General features: G+C 36.4%; 1 protein-coding gene across 1 annotated transcript in view; it reads right to left on the reverse strand.

The window, feature by feature from the left end:
* Positions 1-20,756, reverse strand: part of LOC101890010 (protein qui-1) — a 306,956-nt gene that overhangs the window by 22,570 nt on the left and 263,630 nt on the right. The window contains exon 16 of the mRNA XM_059125663.1: positions 16,294-16,476. Within this exon, the coding sequence (XP_058981646.1) occupies positions 16,294-16,476 (183 nt within the window). The remainder of the gene's footprint in view (positions 1-16,293; positions 16,477-20,756) is intronic.

Consider the following 20,756-nt stretch of genomic DNA (forward strand, 5'->3'; position numbering starts at 1 on the left):
TGACCCCTTCGTGGGAGAGGTACCAGAAGGAGTGGATAGATATCTGCCATATTGACACTAGATCATGCACTAGCAGAAATATTTAGATGTGTGGAATTTGAAGAGAATCGGATGCTTATTTCGCATTTTTTGAGAGCTATAATTATTCAAAATTTTGACCCGTTGTGGGGGTGCTTCCAGAGGGACATGTTCGATATATACCATTCTTACGCCAGATTTCTTGTTGATCGAAATATTGAGATGTGCCGTGTTTAAGGAGGATTCCGAAGCTAATTTCTCTTTCTATGAGGTGAATTATTTTCTTGAAAATTTTGACCTTTTGTGTGGGAGGTACCTAAAGGAGTGGACCGATGTGGTTCATCTCCGAACTCGATCTGAGTTTGATAATAATTTTATTATTCCAAGTTTGACTAAAACTTAGCACAGATCAGTTTTTTTTTTTCTGCAGGCAGGTCAAACTTGGAGATGGGCTTATCGGTTGACGATATCGTATAGCCCTCATATAACTGTACCATACCCCCTCCCACAAAAAATCGGTATTTTGATTATTGTAGCCAAATTTTTTCAATGAAATTGTCTGAATATTCACAAAAGGAGTTCCTTCTGAGTAATTAACCCCCCGGAAGAATATTGCCTATATAGGTCCACATAACTGTACCATACCACCCCTCCCCCTAAAATTCGGTATTTTGATGATTGTAGCCAAATTTTTGTCAATGAAATTGTCTGAAAATTTACAAACGGAGTTCCTTCTGAGTAATTTACCCCCTGGCAGAGTATTGTCCATATAAGTCCACGAAATCGTACATCCCCGATATAACGGTACCTCCCGATTTTCGCTATTTTAATGATTTTAGCAACATTTTTCAATGGAATTGTCTAAAAATCAATACCAGAAGTTTTTTCTAAGCACTTTACGCCACCTCAAAAGAAATATCTATATAGAGGTCCACGATATTGTATAACCCACATAGAACGGAACCCCCTGGTATTCGATATTTTGATGATTGTAGCGACATTATTCGCCGGAGTTGTTTCAAATTTCGTATTTAGAGTTCGTAATGGGAACTACAGCCTATGACAAAAAATTGCGTATGCGGGCCCACGTCTTCGTATAGCCGCCATATAACGTACCTCCCCGATATTCGATATTTTGAGGATTTTTTGGACATAATTCACCGGAAGTGTTTCAAATTTCGGATTTAGAGTTTGTAATGGGATCTACAGTCTATGACAGAAAATTGTCTATGCAAGTCCAGGTCTTCATATGGATCCCCATATATCTGTAACTCCCCATATTCGGTATTCTGACGATTTTAGGTACAATATTCATCAAAATTCGTTGAGATGTCGCATTTGAAGCTCCTAATAGGTACTACAGCTTATGACAGAAATTTGTCTATGCAGGTCCAGGTCTTCGTATAGCCCCCATAAAAAGGTACTGTCCGATATTCGGTATTTTGATGATTTAAGCGACATTATTTAGCAGAACTTTTTCAAATTTGGTATTTGAAGTTCGTAATGAATTCTTCAGCCTATGACAGAAAATTGTCTGTGCAGGTTCACGTCTTCGTATAGCCACCATATAACGGTACCCCTCCCCCCTATATTCTATATTTTGAAGATTTTTGGGACATTATTCACCGGAAGTGTTTCAAATTTCGTATTTAAAGTTCCTAATAGGTACTACAGTCTATGACAGAAAATTCTCTATGCAAGTCCAGGTTTTCGTATTGGTCCCCATATATCTGTACCTGCCTGTATTTGGTATTTTGACGATTTTAGGTACAATATTAACCAGAATTGTTCGAGACGTCGCTTTTGATGTTCCGACTTCTTCGTATAGATCCCAATATAAGGGCTATTTTTAAGATTTTAACAAATTTTTTTACGGATTTTAAGTTGTTTTTGAAATTTTCCAAATTTGTTCCGCCCGGCCGAACTTACAGCTTTTTTACTTGTTTAATCTTTTCTCTTCCCATATGAACTCAGTAAGAGCTTTAGGGTCTAGAAACAGATTTTTAGATAACAGCTGCTGAATTTATGAATTAAAATTGCCTAATAAAATATAAAATAAATAAATAAATAAATAGTGAAATAAATTATTTATTCTCTAGGTTTTTTTATTAAGGACCTTATGGATAAATAGTTTCTAAGAAAATATTTTTTTTTGTTTTTGAGTCCACAACAGGAATATCATTTCCCCCATATGTACCCTAAATTAAATTCAAATTTCCAAATTGTCCCCCTGAGGCGTATAATTGATGTTAACAGTCATACGCCACCGGGTACCTTGTCTGCCAAACGAAGACTTTTATTGAAATGTCATGTCATTAAATAATTTTGAATTTAAAAACTCTAAGAATATTACTAAAATAAGCGATGGCATCTAGCTGTTCTGAAAAAACATATCCTTATCTAATAATGATTATCTTTTTTTTCGATGGCAGGCAACTCATTGATGTTAACTGTTTTCGAGTTGGCACTAAACTTTTAAGCAATTAACTTGTCTTAGCACCACTGTTAACTAATTACCAATTAAAGTTTAAACCAAATCATTTTCAGAAAAATACTTCTTTTTGTGTAACTTTTCTCATTTGCTGTTAACCCCCTTTCCTATCCTCGCCGGAACAGTGTTGTCTTTGTCGTTATTATCCACCTACGTTTTTCGATTCTTTGCAAAACTACTTTTGTTTTAGCCGTTCTTTTATTTGTTGTTAAAAGTTGGCTTTATTTGTTGTTGTTCTTCTTCATCTTCTATGCCATAATGGCAAACAGGCAAAAAGACAAAAAGTCCTTCAACCTCAAGACAACAGCACAAAGGCAAAAGAAAATATACCTTGACACCAGCATTTATGTTGAACTAGAAGACACAGAAAGGTGGAAGGGGGGGGGGGGGGGGGTGAGGAATCTACCGAAAAGCGCAAACAAAAATTGTGGCAAAAGAGAAAACCCTAAAAAAATAGAAAAAGCCAAGTAAGCGGCCTAGGCCTAAGGCAACATTAGGTTGTTACCTTTCCTTTTTATTGGCATGGCTGGGTGAGGGTGGAATCCATAGATCATTGCCCATTCTGCCAGTCACTACAACATTGAAATGTAAGCAAACATTTGAATAGTTGACACAACAATCCACAGCCCAACCACTCAGCCATGCCAACGCAGGCTAGAAGTTGAAGGAGAATCCGAGATTGAGGATTTTTGACATACATACATACAGCCACATATTTATACAGATATAGATTCGAAAACAATACGTTTCCATTTTGCTGCCTTACAAAAGACCGTTTTCATTTCCACCCCGTTAACTTTTATAGGCCTCAAAAGGCTTGGATAGAAATTTAAATTTGCTAAAAATATGGATTTTGATGGCTTAAAAATTTAACAAAAAAAAAAAAAAAAAAGTCCATAATAAGGGACTTTTGCTATAGAGCTAGTGAAAAGAGATTTTTGGCTTGGGAAAAATTTTCGTAGTGGACGGATAGCAACAACGTATGAGTAGTGAAATAAATTATACGCCCCACAATTTTCTTAATACAGAGCAAGTTTAATGAATTCCGTGGCTGATATTTAACAAAAAAAAAACAGTAGGTTCGGCCGGGTCGAACTTTGAACTTCCTCTACCATTTGAAACTAATTTGAAAATTTTCAGAAAAAATAAAATCCGTTAAAAATTCTATTAAAATCCAAAAAAATACCGAATATAGCCGTTATATTGGGGTCTACACGAAGACGTGGACCTGCATGGGCAACTTTTGTCATAAGGCATTACAATATTCAAATAAGAAACTTGAAAAATATCCGGTGAATAATGTAGCTAAAATCGTCAAAATTCCGAATATGGGGAGGTACTGTTATATCGGCCTGGATCTGCGTAGACAATTTTCTGTCGCAGGCTATTAAGAAATTAAAATAGTAAATTTCAAATAGTGGCGGTGAATAATGTAGCTAAAATTATCAAAACACTGAATGTTGGGGGTTCCGTTACATGTCAAAGGCTGTAGTATTCATTACGAATTTCCAATGCGAAATTTGAAACAATTCCGGTAAATAATGTCGCTAAAATCATCAAAATACCGAATATCCGGGGGTACTGTTATATGGGGGCCATAGAAAGACGTGCACCTACATGGCTCGTTTTCTGTCTTAGGATGTAGTATCTACTACGAACTTCTAATGCCAAAATTGAAACAATTCCCGTAAATAAGGTCGCTAAAATCATCAAAATACCGAATATCGGGATATATCGTTATATGGGGGCTATACGAAGACGTGAACCTACAAGGCCCATTTTTTGTATTAAGCCGTAGTATCTATTACGAACTTTAAATATTAATTTTGAAACAATTTCGATAAATAATGTCGCTAAAATCATTAAAATACCGCATATCGGGAGGTACCGTTATATGGAGGCTATACAAAGACGTGGACCTACATGGCCCATTTTCAATACCAAAAGTCCTGCAGACATAATACACATTTGAGTAAAAGTTTATCAACCTACTTCATTTCATTCGGAAGCTAGAGTGATTTCCACAGACGGTGGAAGGTATAAAAAACAGTAAGTTTGGCCGGGTCGAACTTTGAACACCCTCCACCATTTGAAACTAATTTGAAAAATTTCAAAAAAAAAAAAAATAAAATCCGTTAAAAATTCTGTTGAAATCCAGAAAATACCGAATATAGCCGTTATATTGAGGTCTATACGAAGACGTGGACCTGCATGGGCTACTTTTGTCATAAGCCATTACAATATTCAAATATGAAACTTTAAGAGAAAATTCGTTGCTAAAATCATCAAAATATCGAATATAGGGATGTGACTGTTATATCGGAGCTATACGAAGACGTGGACCTGCATATACAATTTTCTGTCTTAGGCTGTAGTTCCAATTACGTACTCCAAATACAACTCCGGTGAACAATGTCGGTGAAATCTTCAAAATACCGAATATGGGGAGGTACCGTTATATGGAGGCTATACGAAGACCTGGACCTGAATAGACAATTTTCTGTCACATATTGAAGTACCCGTTGTGAAGTGCAAGTACGAAATTTAAATCAATTCCATTGAATAATGTAGCTAAAATCATCGAAATCCCATCGAATACCGATAGGTAGTTACCGATATAGGAAGTTATACGAAGACCTGGACCTGCATAGCCAATTTTCTGTCATAGTCGATAGTTCCCATTACGAACTCTAAGCATGAAATTTGAAATAACTCCAGTGAATAATGTCGCTAAAATTAGCAAAATACCGAATATAGGCAGGTACTGATATATGGGGCCTATACGAAGACCTGGACCTGCATAGACAATTTTCTGTCACACGTTAACGTGAAAATACGAAATTTGAAACGATGTAGCTAAAATCATCAAAATACCGAATGTAGGGAGGTATCATTATAGGGGTTAATACGAAGACGTGGGCCTGCATAAACAATTTTTTTGTCTTAGGCTGTAGTTCCAATTACGAACTCTAAATGCAACTCCGGTGAATAATGTCGGTACAATCATCAAAATATAGATTATTGGGAGGTACCATTATATGGAGGCTATACGAAGACGTGGGCCTGCATACACAATTTGTTGTCACAGGATTTAGTACCCATTATAATGCTAAATACGAAATTTGAAACAACTCCGGTGAGGTATGTCCCTAAAATGGTCAAAATATCGAATATCGAGAGGCTTCGCTGTATGTGGGCTATACGATATCGATATAGACATTTCTCTTCAAGGACGTAAAGTGCTTCGGAAGGTCTTCTAGTATGGGTTTTTAGACAATTGCATTGAAAAATGTATCTAAAATCATCAAAATACCAACTATAGGAAGGTACCGTTATATGGGGGATATTCGATATCGTGGACCTGTATAGACAATACTCTTTCAGGGGGTAAAGAGCTCAGAAGGAACTTCTTTTGAGGATCTTCAGCAAATTTTGGCTACAATCATCAAAATACCTGATATCGGGGGTGCCGTTATATGAAGGCTATACGATATCGTGAACCGATACAGCCCTCCTTCAAACGTGACCTGTCTGCAGACTAAAAAAAAAATTATTTGTGCAAAGTTTTTTACTTTGTAAGGTCTTAAATTATTATTTCGATGAGTTACAAACGTAATGACGAACTTAATATACCCTTCATACTGCATGTGTGGTTGAGGGTATAAAAAAGAAATATATTCCTTATGGCCAGAGGAAGATCTAGGATGAGCTGTGAAGAAAAATACAAAAAAAGCAACAAAGCTCTACAAACAAACTTTAACTATTCAAATCCTTTCCTTCAGCCATATGGCTGAGGGTATCATAAAAATAGGGCCCCGGGAAGCATAGAATGTTGTGTTTCATTCCAAAGAGTTTTTGTACCCTCTGTCATATGGCTACATGTGGTATATGTGAGTTTAATACGGCCAAAACGTGCCTCAATAACTATTTTAGATTCTAGGTTTCTTTGGACCTAATCCATTTCAGGACATTTGAAGCCGATCTAAGCATGTCCGTCTGTCTGGCTGGTGCGCTAGAGATAATTCTCGAAAAGAGTATCCGATTTGATCCAAACTTGGTACATCGCAATATTATTTTCAAACTTACGTCGAGATGGGCAATATCGGCCCACTTCCGCTGGTACCTTCCTCAAAAAAGGTCAACATTTTCAAAGCAATATTTTACTGCACAGAAAGAGAAAGGATAAATCGATTTTGCGCCAACTTTGCAAATCCCAATGTTCGCATCAGTGCTAGGTCAGGTGTGAAAATGAACAAGTCCACTCCATCAAGTACCTCCCCCACAAAGGGTCAATTGTTTGAACAATGATAACTCTTACAAAAAGCGATTTAAGTGTCCGATCGCCTCTAAATTACACAGACAACAATATTTCTGTATAGCCCAAGGTCTGGTGTAAAGATGGAATATATCGCTCTACTCCGTCTGGTACCTCCCCCCCCCCCCCCCCCCAAAGACTCAAAATTTTATATATCTATGAAGCTCAACAAAATGCAAAATTAACATCCCACCCCATTTAGATTTGGTACATCTCAATATTTCTATCAACCCTATTTCTTTACCAAAAATGGTAGATATCGGACCCCCACAAAGGGTTAACGTTTTGAATAACCAACACGATCATAAAATCCGAAATAAGTATTCGATTCTCCTTATATTTCACACATCTTATTATCTCAACTAAAACAAAATCTGCTGTGAAGATGGGATATATCGGTCACTCCTTTAGGTACCTCCCCCACAAAGGGTCAACATTTTGAATAATGATAACTCTTACAAAAAGCGATTTAAGTGTTCGATCGTCTCTAAATTACACAGATCACAATGTTTCTGTTAGTCCAAGGTCTGGTGTGAATATGGAATATATCGATCTACTCCTTCTGGTACCTCCCCCTCAAACACTCAAAATTTTGAATATCTATGAAGCTCAACAAAACGCAAAATTAACATCCCACCCCATTTAGATTTGGTACATCTCAATATTTCTATCAACCCTATTTCTTTACCAAAAATCGTAGAGATCGGACCATTTTTTCTGGTACCCCCCACAAAGGGTTAAAGGTTTTGAATAACAAACACGATCATAAAATCAGAAATAAGTATTCGATTCTCCTTATATTTCACACATCTTATTATCTCTACTAAAACAAAATCTGCTGTTAAGATGAGATATATCGATCCACTGCTTCAGGCACCTCGCCCACAAAGGGTCGACATTTTTTATATCCATGAAGCTCATAAAACACGAAATTAACATTCAATTCCATTCCAGGCTGGGTACAACCCAATATTTCCATCAACACATAATCTGTTATAAAGATGCTAAATATCGGACCATTTCCGTTGCTATCTGCCCCACATAGGGTTCAAGATTTTGAAAAACACAACAATCAAAGAAAGCGAAATAAGCAATCAACACTCTTCAAATTTCACACACACAAACATTTTTGCTAACCAACTGCGAACTCCTCCCGGTAGTTCACCCACAAAGGGCGACAATTTTCAACTTATTTATCTGTCATAACTTGCGACACAAGTCTTTCATTCAGAAACCTTATATGAATGCGGAATTTATGATATCGAATAAAATTGGATATAAATGCTCGATTTTTCCGTATTAGATGAAGTATGAAAATGGAAAACTTCCGTCGACCACATATGGTGAACTTGTTTGATCTCAATTTTTATCTCTTGCTTTATTTTTAAATTGATCTCCAAATTACACACCTTAAATCCCCTTACTTCCCCTAATGACAATTGATGTTCTTCGAATTTGTTTTTCGTCCCATTTCCTGGGAGAGAGAGAGAGAGAGAGAGAGAGAGAGAGAGAGAGAGAGAGAGAGGCTTATGGGCCATTGATTTCCCCAGCAAAGCAATTATCATGATGTTGAAACTAGGTTAGTTTCGGTTAACCTATGCCCTCCCAGATCATAACTACATTTCTTCAATTCCGGAATTTTTGTTTCGGATTTCCAGGAGATTTTCGTTTCGTCCAAAGGATTTTGAACGACTAATCTGAGAATGACACTGACCCAATTGTTTTCATATCCTTTTACACTTTCAATGGCTTGTTGTTGTTGTCTAATCTCTTGAATGGGGCTGTTCTCTGACTAAATGATGAGGATTCAAACTAGGCTGTCAGACAGACAGCCAGTTATCCAACCAACGAGCCAGTTTATCTGTTCGTCAGTCAGGCAACACAACATGGCTGCATGTCAGTAGCTTCGACATTAACATTGTTGTGAGCCAATTTGTGTGTGTGTGTGCATGTGTGTGTGTAAACATCCTCATGTGTGTAGGTGAAACGTCGTATCTCATATTATTATTGTTGTTGTTGTTATTTAGGCTCTTTCAAGTGAAATGCTTTACAAACAATGTCAGAACGGTTGGATGGTTGTTTTTGTTTGGAACATGAGAGACCTCCGAGCCTGTGGAGAGGTGAGGTGCGGCAGGAGAACTACAAACAAAATTTTGCCACACAGGAACGAACGCATTTGTTAAGGCTGTTCAAAACAGAGACAAGTTTCTCGGTCGAAAATGTCGACAACAACGAAAGCAGCAGCAACAGCAACGCACAAATGCAAAACATCATCAACAACAGAAATCACACATCCGCTCACACACACCCATGCACACACACAGTTATACACCTTCAATATGTCCACACAAATACTAATGTTGGCTGTTAAACAAAATATGTTGCCCACAGGCAGAGGGTTGCCAATTTTTGGACTGCTCTCTCTTTGGGGTGAGGGGGAGGTACCAAATCTTCATACCAGATCTTGCGATAGTAGACATATTGGATTATTCCAAGTTTGAAAACAGTGGGATAATCATTTCGCGTTTTATGAGCTTCATAGTTATTCAAAATTATGACCCCTTTGTGGGGGAGGTACTAGAAATAGTGGACCGACATATTCCATATTCACACCTGATATTGTGTTGATTGAAATGTGCCGAGTTTGAAAATAAACGGATGTTATTTTCGCATTTCATGAGAGATCTAATTATTCAAAATTTTGACCCTTTTGTGGAGGAGGTGCCAGAAGAAGTGGTCCGACATATTCCATCTTCAGAGCGGGTTTTGTGTTGTTTGAAATATTGAGATGTACCGAGTTTGAAAACAAACGGATGTTAATTTCGCGTTCAATGAGCTTCACAGTTATTCAAAATTTCGACCCCTTCGTGGGCGAGGTGCCAGAAGAAGTGGTCCGACATACTCCATCTTCAGAGCGGGTTTTGTGTTGATTGAAATATTGAGATGTGCCGAGTTTGAAAACAAACGGATGTTAATTTCGCGTTCAATGAGCTTCACAGTTATTCAAAATTTCGACCCCTTCGTGGGCAAGTTACCAGAAATAGTGGACCGACATATTCCAATTTCACATCTGGTTTTGTATTGATTGAAATATTGAGATGTGCCGAGTTTGAATACAAACGGATGTTAATTCCGCGTTCAATGAGCTTCACAGTTATTCAAAATTTTGACCCTTTGTGGGGAGGTACCAAAAATAGTGGACCGAAATATTCCAATTTCACACCTGGTTTTGTGTTGATTGAAATATTCAGATGTTCCGAGATTGAAAACAAACGGATGTTAATTTCGCATTTTAGGAGAGATATAATTATTCAAAATTTTGACCCATTTGTGGGGGAGGTGCCAGAAGAAGAGGTCCGACATACTCCATCTTCAGACCGGGTTTTGTGTTGATTGAAATATTGAGATGTGACGAGTTTGAAAACAAACGGATGTTAATTTCGCATTTTATGAGAGATATAATTATTCAAAATGATGACCCTTTGTGGGGGAGGTACCAGATACCGATACATTCCACCTTAACGCCAGAAATTGGGTTGATAATAATATTGGGGTGTGTGAAATTTTAAGACAATCGGACTTTTACATCATATTTTATAAGAGTTGTAATTATTCAAAATTTTGACCGTTTGTGGGTGAGGTATTTCATGCAGTGGACCGATATTGTCCATTTTCGCACCTGACCTAACATTGATCCAAATATTAGGATATACAAAGTTGGAGAAAAATCGGATTATCCTTTCTGTTTAGTAAAATATTTTCTATGAAAATTTCGACCTTTTGTGGGGCAGGTACCAGAAGAAGTGGACTGATATTGCTCGAACTCGATCTTAGTTTGACAGTAATATTACGATGTAGCAAGTTTGGATCAAATCGGATGCTTCCCTCAAGAGTTACCATGCGCACCAAACAACCAGACAGGAAGACGGATGGACATCGCTAGATCGGCTCCAAATGACCTGAAATGAATTTGGTCCAAAGAGACCCAGGGTCTAAAACCGTTATTTCGATGAGGCAAGTATAGGCCGTATAAAATGATGTATATCCTCTGTAGCCATATGGCTGAGGGTATAAAAAGAGGAGGCTGAATTGATTTTGTACAAAGGCCCGCTATTTCTTTGAGCCTTATAAAATCATATACGATTTTATTTCAAGGGGATCTTGGAAATAATTTTTACGAAATCTACAAGTTTTAGTTTGGAGGTCCTTTGAAGTTGTGAACATTAATTTTAAATATTCGGCCAATTTTCTCCCCCAAAAAGTACCCATACCTACAAGGCGACCAATGCTCTCAGATGTATTATTTTTCTATGCTTCCAAGCACCTACCAGGATAGCATTGGGTTTTTTTATTCCCTCCACCATACTATGGAGGGTATATTAACTTTGTCATTCCGTTTGTAACTCCTCGAAATACTCATGTCAGACCCAACAAAGTATATATATTCTTGATCAGGGTAAAATTCGAAGTCGATTTAGCCATGTCTGTCTGTCTGTCCCCCTGTCTGTCTGTTGTAATCACGCTATCTTTCGAACGAATTGAGATAGAAGGCTAAAATTTTACACACATGTTTATTTTTCCAGTAGGCAGGTTAAGTTCGTAAATGGGCCATGTAGGTCCACGTACCATATAACGGTACCTCCCGATATTCGGTATTTTGATGATTTTAGCGACATTATTAACTGGATTTGTTTCAAATTTGATATTTGAAGTTCGAGATGGATACTACAGTCTTAGACAGAAAACTGTATGTGCAGGTCCACGTCTTCCTATAGCCCCCGTATACCGGTACCTCCCTATATTCGGTATTTTGATGATTTTCGCCTCATTATTCACCGGAATTGTTTCAAATAACGTATTTACAGTTCGTAATGGGAAGTCTGTGACAGAAAATTGTGTATGCAGGTCTAGGTCTTCGTGTAAGCCTCACACACCAGTACCTCCCTATATTCGGTATTTTGACGAGTTTAGGCACAATACCCACCGAAATTGTTTGAGACGCGTATATGGAGCTCGTAATAAATGCTGCATCTATGGCAGAATGTTTATGATGATTTTTGCTACATTATTCACCGTTTATTTCAAGTTTCGAATTTGAATATGGTAATGACTTACGGCAAATGCCTATGTAGGTCCTCGTCGTATAGACACCAATATAACGGCTATATTTGATATTTTTAAAATGTTAACAACTTTTTAAGGATTTTATCTCCAAATTCATTCCAAATGGTGGAGGGTATTCAAAGTTCGGCCAGCGCCGAACTTACTGCTTTTTAACTTGTTTTTCTTGGTGTCTGCTCAAGTAAAAACAAATGTTTGCCTGATGTCGGTTTGACTGACACAAACAAGAACGACATTGTCAGGATTTTTTTTGTGATGCGTAAAAGGATAATGCGAACGGGCATAAATATGCCAACTTATAAACGAGAAAAGAAAAAAGAAATAAAGAATGGATGGGTGTGTGTGAGTGTGTGTAGATAAACAAAGGTGTATGCATACATAAATACATGTCACACACACACACACATACCAATGAAAATGGAAGAGTGTGTTTGTTTGTATGAGTAACTGGGTGATTGTAATTTTTGTCTACTTTAAATGGATTTTGTTTTTCATAAACAAACACACACATACGGATACGCACAGTCACACATATGCAAATTGAAATATGTGTGTGTGTGTGTGTGTGTGGAACACAGTAAACATTATATTTCACATTTGTTTGCTGTACTTAAGAACCTGTGATTTTTCTCTGCCTCGATCTCCCTCTCTTTCCCGCACTTCTAGGACTTGTTTATGGACTTTCTTGCCAAAAACAAAACAATATTTACCAACCTGGTTGATAAGCCAGGCAAAGAAAATATTTTTTTTTCCCAATTTAATTTGCTTTTAGAAAAATCTCCATATGTATGTGTTTGTGTGCGTGTCTGTGTGTTGAAAAGTAATTGAATGACTTCCAAACATTTATTTCGGCATAGGTAAATATTAATCAAATAAATGCTGTAGAGATAATCATGAAAGCTGTGCAGATAAAGAAAGGACTAATGATAGGCATTCATTTCTAATAGCACAAAGGAAGAAGACAAATGGAGAGTACTTTTTGGGCAAGAAAAAGATCGCCTAAATGACTTATGTGGGGGGAAATAAAATAAAAACGTATTTTTGCAGCCATATGGCTACATAGGAGGGTATATAACACTTGATACCGACAAAATGTACCTCATCGAAACAACGGGTTTGGACCTAGGGTCCCTGTGGGCCAAATCCGTTTCGGGGCATTTGAAGTCGATCTAGGTGTGTCCGTCCGTCTGTCTGTCTGGCTGATGCGCACGAGTTCCAGTTCGTAGATGGACAATATCGGTCCACTCCTTCTGATACCTCCCCCGCAAAAGGTCAAAGTTTTCAAAGAAAATAAAAAATCTGCCAATAGAACTTGAGTCGAACCTGGAGAGTTTCTAGTGTATAATTCGCATATGCTAATTTGCAATAAGTTCGAAATATATACTACTTTCCAGAGAACGGCCCTTGTAAGCCATCATCCACATCAAATATGCCTGATGAGCCGCTTAACCAACGGCGAAACGCGTCGCATAGTGGTGAGTGTGTGATAGTGTCTATCTGGCTTTCCTTTTCACTGCAAATTTCAGATCATTAAGCTCGTCTCGAAAGAGAAAACAAACACTTAAATCATAAAACATATGATCTTCGCCTTAACAAGGCAAAACTCAAAATAATTTTACTTATGCAAGAAGAACGGATCATCAAATTTTCTTAAAATTTTGCAAATCTTAAAATTTGTATCAGCGCTTTGTTGGGTGCGAAAATATACAATCTCGGCCCACTCCATCAAGTACCACCCCCAACAAAGGCATTTGGAATAATTATAACTTTTATAAAATGAGAAAAAAATCCGAATTTCTTCAAATTTCATACATCCTAATATTTTTACTAACACAATATCTGGTGTGAAAATGGAATATATCGGACCATTCCTTATGTTACCTCCCCCACAACGGGTTAAAATTTTGAATGGCCATGAAAATCGATAGATGAAATACCCGATTCCTTCGAAACTCGGCATATCCCAATATTTTTATCAACACAAAATCAGATGTTAAGATGGAATATGTCGGACTTCTCCTTGGGGTACCTCCCCCACAACGGATCAAAATTTTGAGTAATTATATCTCCCATAAAAACCGGAAGAAACATACAATTCTCTTCAAATTTCTCACATCCCAATATTTCGATCGACAAAAACTAGATATGAAAATGGAATATGTCTGACCATTTCTGGGGGTACCTCCCCCACAATGGATCAAAATTTTGAATAATTATATCTCTCATAGATTCCATTCAAATTTCACATATCCCAATATTTCTATCCACAGAAAACCAGGTTTAAAAATGGAATGTATCGGACCACTTCTTCTGGTACCCCCATTCCCCACAGCGGGTCAAAATTTTGAATAATTATATCTCTCAAAAGAGGCGAAATAGATTATCTTAGAATTACACATATATCAATGTTTCGAACAACACAAAACTAGGTGTGAAAATGGACTTGGTCGGACCATTGCTTTTTTGGATAATTTCAGGGTGAGATAAAAAAAAACTGCAACAAAGTCAAACGCCCTAATTTTCAATCTTTTTTTTTTTAAATTTTATTGAATGAAAGCAAAAATTGTCGGAAATAGCATCAAAATTTAGATTAAGTTCAGATTTGTTCGAATTGGCCACATTTGCCACGAATTATGGCTTTCAAACGGCCAATGAAACCGTCACACGCTGACCGAATGTTGCTCTGCGGTATTTTGGCCCATTTCCGGTAAAGCGCTTGCTTCAGGTGATAGACACTTTGGTATTTTTTAGTATCAACCTTGCTTTCCAAAATACTCCAGACACAATAGTCCAACGGATCGGTATCCGAAAACTTTTGGTGGCCATTTTGCTCTAGAAATTAAGCAAGGAACCACATTTTGTAACCATTCTTGGGTGGCGCGTGCTGAGTGCGATGGTGCTGAGCCCTGTTGAAATGTCCAAGGTCTGCGGCCAAAATGTTTGCGTGCCCAAGGCTTAAATACACCCTCCAGAATATATTCTCACGATAATATTCGGCATTTATTCTGATGCCACAGTCGATTAATACGAGCGAATAGCGACCATCTGAGTTGAGTTCTGGTGGCCAACCGAAGGTGCACATTTTCAGCTGACCTCTTTGGCAAGTAAACACGACCATTTTGTTTGTTTACAAACTGCTGGTCAACGAATGTTTTCTCATCGGAGAACACCAAATTCGACAGTTCACAACTTTCGGCCAAGCGAAGCAACTCTGTAGCTCTTTTGAGTCTATTTTCTTTCTGTTGCGGTGTAAGTTCTTGCACTCTTTGGCATTTCAATGGCTTTACCCCGAGCTAATTTTTCAATATTTACCGAATGGAATATTGCGATATGTTCAGCTCATGGGCCATTTTTCGGCCACTGCGACGCGGGTTTCGATCAAGTCGCTTCTTTACTTTTCGAACCATTTCTGCTGATGTTGCTTTTTTCTTCCGTCCACTTTCATGACGTCGGGCTACGCTGCCAGTATCACGGTAACGAGCGATGGAACGAGCCAAAAAATACTTATTCACATTTAAATGCTGGAGTGCTCTAACGATAGCCACTTGTGGTGTTCCAGTCAAATATAAGGAGATCACACTATCACGCTTGAACATCACGAGTAAGTTTTTTTTCTGGAAAATTCGCACCAAATGAGCTATCACTGGAATAATTTTAACAGCTGTCGGACGAATGGCTTAGAAATGACAGCAGTCTGAAGTTGGTTGCAGGTTTTTCATCTCACCCTGTATATCTCTCATAAAGTGCGAAATAAGCATCAGATTCTCTTCCAATTTCATATGTCTGAAAATTTCTATCAACACAAAACCAGATCGGAAAATGGAATATATCGGACCACACCTTGTGGTACCTCCCCCACAACTGGTCAAAATTTTGAACAATTATATCTCCCATAAAATTTTAGACTTTAAAAAAGACTTCTCTGAAATCCAATCACTAGAATCATCTATAAATATTCTCCATTCTTCATTTTCACAGTTATCCCCTTTTCCATATCGACTTCCTGCAAATTCCTTTTAGTCACTTTCCTTAATTGTAATTGTGTGGTTATGGCCAAATCAAAAACCGCATTTCTTAATTTCATAAATGTGACTGAGTGTGTGTGTGCGCGTGTGTGTTACACAGCCATCCTTGTGTACATGTTCTGGTTCGTGTGTGTGTGTTGGTGCCTCTCCTATTCAATCCTATTGGTTTGTGGTTGCTTGTCGTTCCATTAAATACAAAATATCAAAAATTACCATAATTGGTGAAACCAACCACGGTCATAGCACCCCCATGCACCCCACCAACACAATTAGTTCCCCTCGCCATGCAGAGCGATTTACTACCAAGTACTGGGAGTACTTACCGAATCACATGATATGTCAATTCGCAGAACCGGACTGGTCATTTGCATGCTGTTCAATAGGGTATAATCATCCAATGACCACAAACAGATGGTCTTATCATGACTCGACGAAATCAGGACATCGCAAGTGGTCACCACTTTGACACCAGTCACGGCCGCCCGATGATGGGTGATTTTGTGTAGCTGAAAAGGGGAGAGAGAGAGGAGAGAGCGATGTGTGGTGATTAGTTCGAATATAAATTAAATGAGAATATAATGCAAATAAGTTTCAAATTCGTTGAGTGATTAAAATTTGGTAGTTAGTTTGTTAGTTAATTGCGTGCTATCAGAAGGACATATCCTCCACACATGGGAGTGGATTAGAGCATATATGGTGTGTGATACGGTAATTGGTAATATTGTTAAAAGGATGAAATGTTCATTTCAACTTTTGGATATCTACAGGAGTGGGCAATTCTTTTCAACAAGGTATAAAATGTAATAATAATAATAATAATAATAATAATAATAATAATAATAATAATAATAATAATAATAATAAGAATAATAATAATAATAATAATAATAATAATAATAATAATAATAATAATAATAATAATAATAATAATAATAATAATAATAATAATAATAATAATAATAATAATATAATAATAATAATAATAATAATAATAATAATAATAATAATAATAATAATAATAATAATAATAATAATAATAATAATAATAATAATAATAATAAAATAATAATAATAATAATAATAATAATAATAATAATAATAATAATAATAATAATAATAATATAATAATAATAATAATAATAATAACAATAATAATAATAATAATAATAATAATAATAATAATAATAATAATAATAATAATAATAATAATAATAATAATAATAATAATGTAATCCAGATGTCGAAGTTGTCGTGGAGATGCCTTTTCCGGACGCTGCTTAAAAGCGTATGTTATAGGTTTGTGGTCCGTAAAAATGCAGAACTGACGACCTTCCAAGAAATACTGGAAATGCTTCAAAGTGGAATATATTGCCAGCAATTCACGGTCATATGCACTGTATTTAGCTTGAGCAGGCGACAATTTCTTAGAAAAAAATCCTAGTGGCTTCCACTCACCACTAACATACTGTTGTAGGACACCACCCATGGCAAAATCGGAAGCGTCGACACAAACTGATGTTGGTGCATTTTCGCATGGATAGGATAATAATGTTGCGTCTGCCAACTCTTTCTTGCAATTTTCGAAAGCTTGTGTCCGTTCCTCAGTCCACGTTATATCGCTGTTATCGTTCTTCACATTGGCGTTGTAAATGCTATGTAAAATTGCCTGTGACTTTGCAGCACCTGGTAGAAATCGTCTGTAGAAGTTTATCATACCCAGAAAACGACGAAGATCTTTGACAGTGCTGGGTCTCTTATATGCTTGTATTACCTGAACTCTGCTAGGAAGAGGTCTTAACCCTTCTTTTGTTACGAGATACCCAAGAAATTCCAATTCCGCAACTCCAAAAACACTTTTATCGATGTTGATAGTTAAACCATATTGGCGCAGTTTCTCGAATAATCTTCTAAGATGATTTTGATGTTCTTCCGCACTTACTGATGCCACGAGAATGTCGTCTATATAAACGTAAACGAATTCTAAGTCTCTACATACCTCGTGCATAAATCGTTGGAATGTTTGTGCAGCGTTGCACAATCCAAATGCCATCCTAGTAAATTCAAAATTTCCAATCGGTGTTGCTACTGCTGTCTTTTTTATATCTTCTTCTTCCACTGGTATATGGTGGTAAGCTTTAACCAAATCAATTTTGCTAAAAATTGTCTCACCATCCAGCAATGCACCAAAATCATGAATATGTGGAACTGCGTATCGGTCTGGGACGGTGCGAGCATTTAAACCACGGTAGTCACCGCATGGACGCCACTCACCATTGGATTTCTTCACCATATGTAGCGGACTAGCCCAACTGCTATTTGATGGACGACATATACCAAGACGAATCATTTCCTCGAATTCTTTCTTCACAATTTGTAGTTTTTCAGGTGGAAGACGTCTGGGTTTGCTGAAAACGGGTGGACCTTTCGTAGTTTCGATATGATGCTTAACTGAATGTTTTGCTCTAGATTTGAAATTAATCTTTGTTAAGTCGTTAAATTCTCGCAGCAATGACGTATATTGAGATGATCTCGAAATGCATTTAATAGCGGAATCCTGTACACTTGCTATAGCACCATTACATTTCCAATTGGTGTGGGGGTCTATAAGAGTATTATTCTTAATATCGATAAGTAGTCCATATTTCCCCAAAAAATCTGATCCAATAATAGGTTTTTGTACATCAGCAATTACGAAGTTCCATTTAAACAATCGATTCATTCCCAAATCTATGGAAAGGGTTTTTGTACCATATGTCCTAATCGGAGTTTGGTTTGCGGCATACAAAACAAGCTGACTGGGAGGTTGATTTCGCATGGATTGCGACACAGGATATACCGTTAAATCTGCCCCTGTATCTACTAAATACCTGGTTTTCGATTTAATGTCTCGAACAAACAGGCGACATATATCTGGGGTACACTCATCCGTCACCAAAGATGGTGCACCATTCAGTTTTCCGAAGTTGGAGGCTTATAATTGCATGGAGCAAGACATTTTCTGGCTTTCTCCCCAAATTTGAAATGATACCAACAATAAGGTTTTGATTTGCTTCCGGAATTTGACCGTCTATTCCTTGATGATGATGACTTGCTACGGCTTCTTGACTTCCTGAAGGAATTTATCTGCGTGCAGAGCGTTTGCAATTTCTTCTCAATTTCCTCTAAACGAGTGCTCGATGGATAAAAGCTGCACACATCCGATTCACTGCTATCCGCAATCTTATCGGCCATCGTTGATAATTTGTCAAGACTATCTTCACTAACTGACAATATCGCCTTCATTTGTGAAGGAAGACGTTGCATCCACAACTGCTTCAAAATGTCGTTTGAAACCTTACCTTGAGACAAAGACCGCATTTCGGATAATAACTCTGAAGGCTTCTTGTCTCCAAGTTCAACGTTAGTCAAAAGCTTCTTGAGACGCTTCTCCTCTGAATCCGAAAAACTGCTAATAAGTTTTTCCTTAAGCTTGTCGTACATGTTTTCCGCAGGAGGATCGACGATGATGTTTGATACCTTCTCCAAAATACTGCTTTCAATAGATGCGACAATGGTATGGAATTTTGTGGAATCTTGCGTAATACCAGCCATAATGAATTGCGATTCCATTTGTTTAAACCAAAGCAGCGGGTCTGAACGCCAAAATGGTGGAGCTTTCACAGCTACTCGCGAAACTTCCATTGATGGTCCAGAATTTGTAGCGGTGGTTGCCATTAGTAGGTCTGATTTCCGTTCAATTGGCTGTTCTTATTTTTTGTCCGGGGTCACCAATTTGTTGTGCGTTGGTATGAATAAAACCACAACAATTTAATTTTTTTTAAAATTAATGTTTAATTTCCAAAAGACAAAATAGAACTCTCTAGAAAATGTAAAAATTATTTTGTTGTCACCAAATACCAAAACTGAAAGTCAAGGCTAACTTCACGAAAAAAGAAAAATACAAAATCAAGATGACTTGATCACATAAAAATAATATTTTTAAAGTAAATTATTATTGAGTACTTTCCGGCCACCACAATAATAATAATAATAATAATAATAATAATAATAATAATAATAATAATATAATAATAATAATAATAATAATAATAATAATAATAATAATAATAATAATAATAATAATAATAATAATAATAATAATAATAATAATAATAATAATAATAATAATAATAATATAATAATAATAATAATAATAATAATAATAATAATAATAATAATAATAATAATAATAATAATAATAATAATAATAATAATAATAATAATAATAATAATAATAATAATAATAATAATAATAATAATAATAATAATAATAATAATAATAATAATAATAATAATAATAATAATAATAATAATAATAATAATAATAATAATAATAATAATAATAATAATAATAATAATAATAATAATAATAATAATAATAATAATAATAATAATAATAATAATAACAATAATAATAATAATAATAATAATAATAATAATAATAATAATAATAATAATAATAATAATAATGTAATCCAGATGTCGAAGTTGTCGTGGAGATGCCTTTTCCGGACGCTGCTTAAAAGCGTATGTTATAGGTTTGTGGTCCGTAAAAATGCAGAACTGACGACCTTCCAAGAAATACTGGAAATGCTTCAAAGTGGAATATATTGCCAGCAATTCACGGTCATATGCACTGTATTTAGCTTGAGCAGGCGACAATTTCTTAGAAAAAAATCCTAGTGGCTTCCACTCACCACTAACATACTGTTGTAGGACACCACCCATGGCAAAATCGGAAGCGTCG

The sequence above is a fragment of the Musca domestica genome, unplaced genomic scaffold (genome assembly GCF_030504385.1).
Source record: "Musca domestica strain aabys unplaced genomic scaffold, Musca_domestica.polishedcontigs.V.1.1 35, whole genome shotgun sequence".
NCBI classification, from domain to species: Eukaryota; Metazoa; Arthropoda; class Insecta; order Diptera; family Muscidae; genus Musca; species Musca domestica.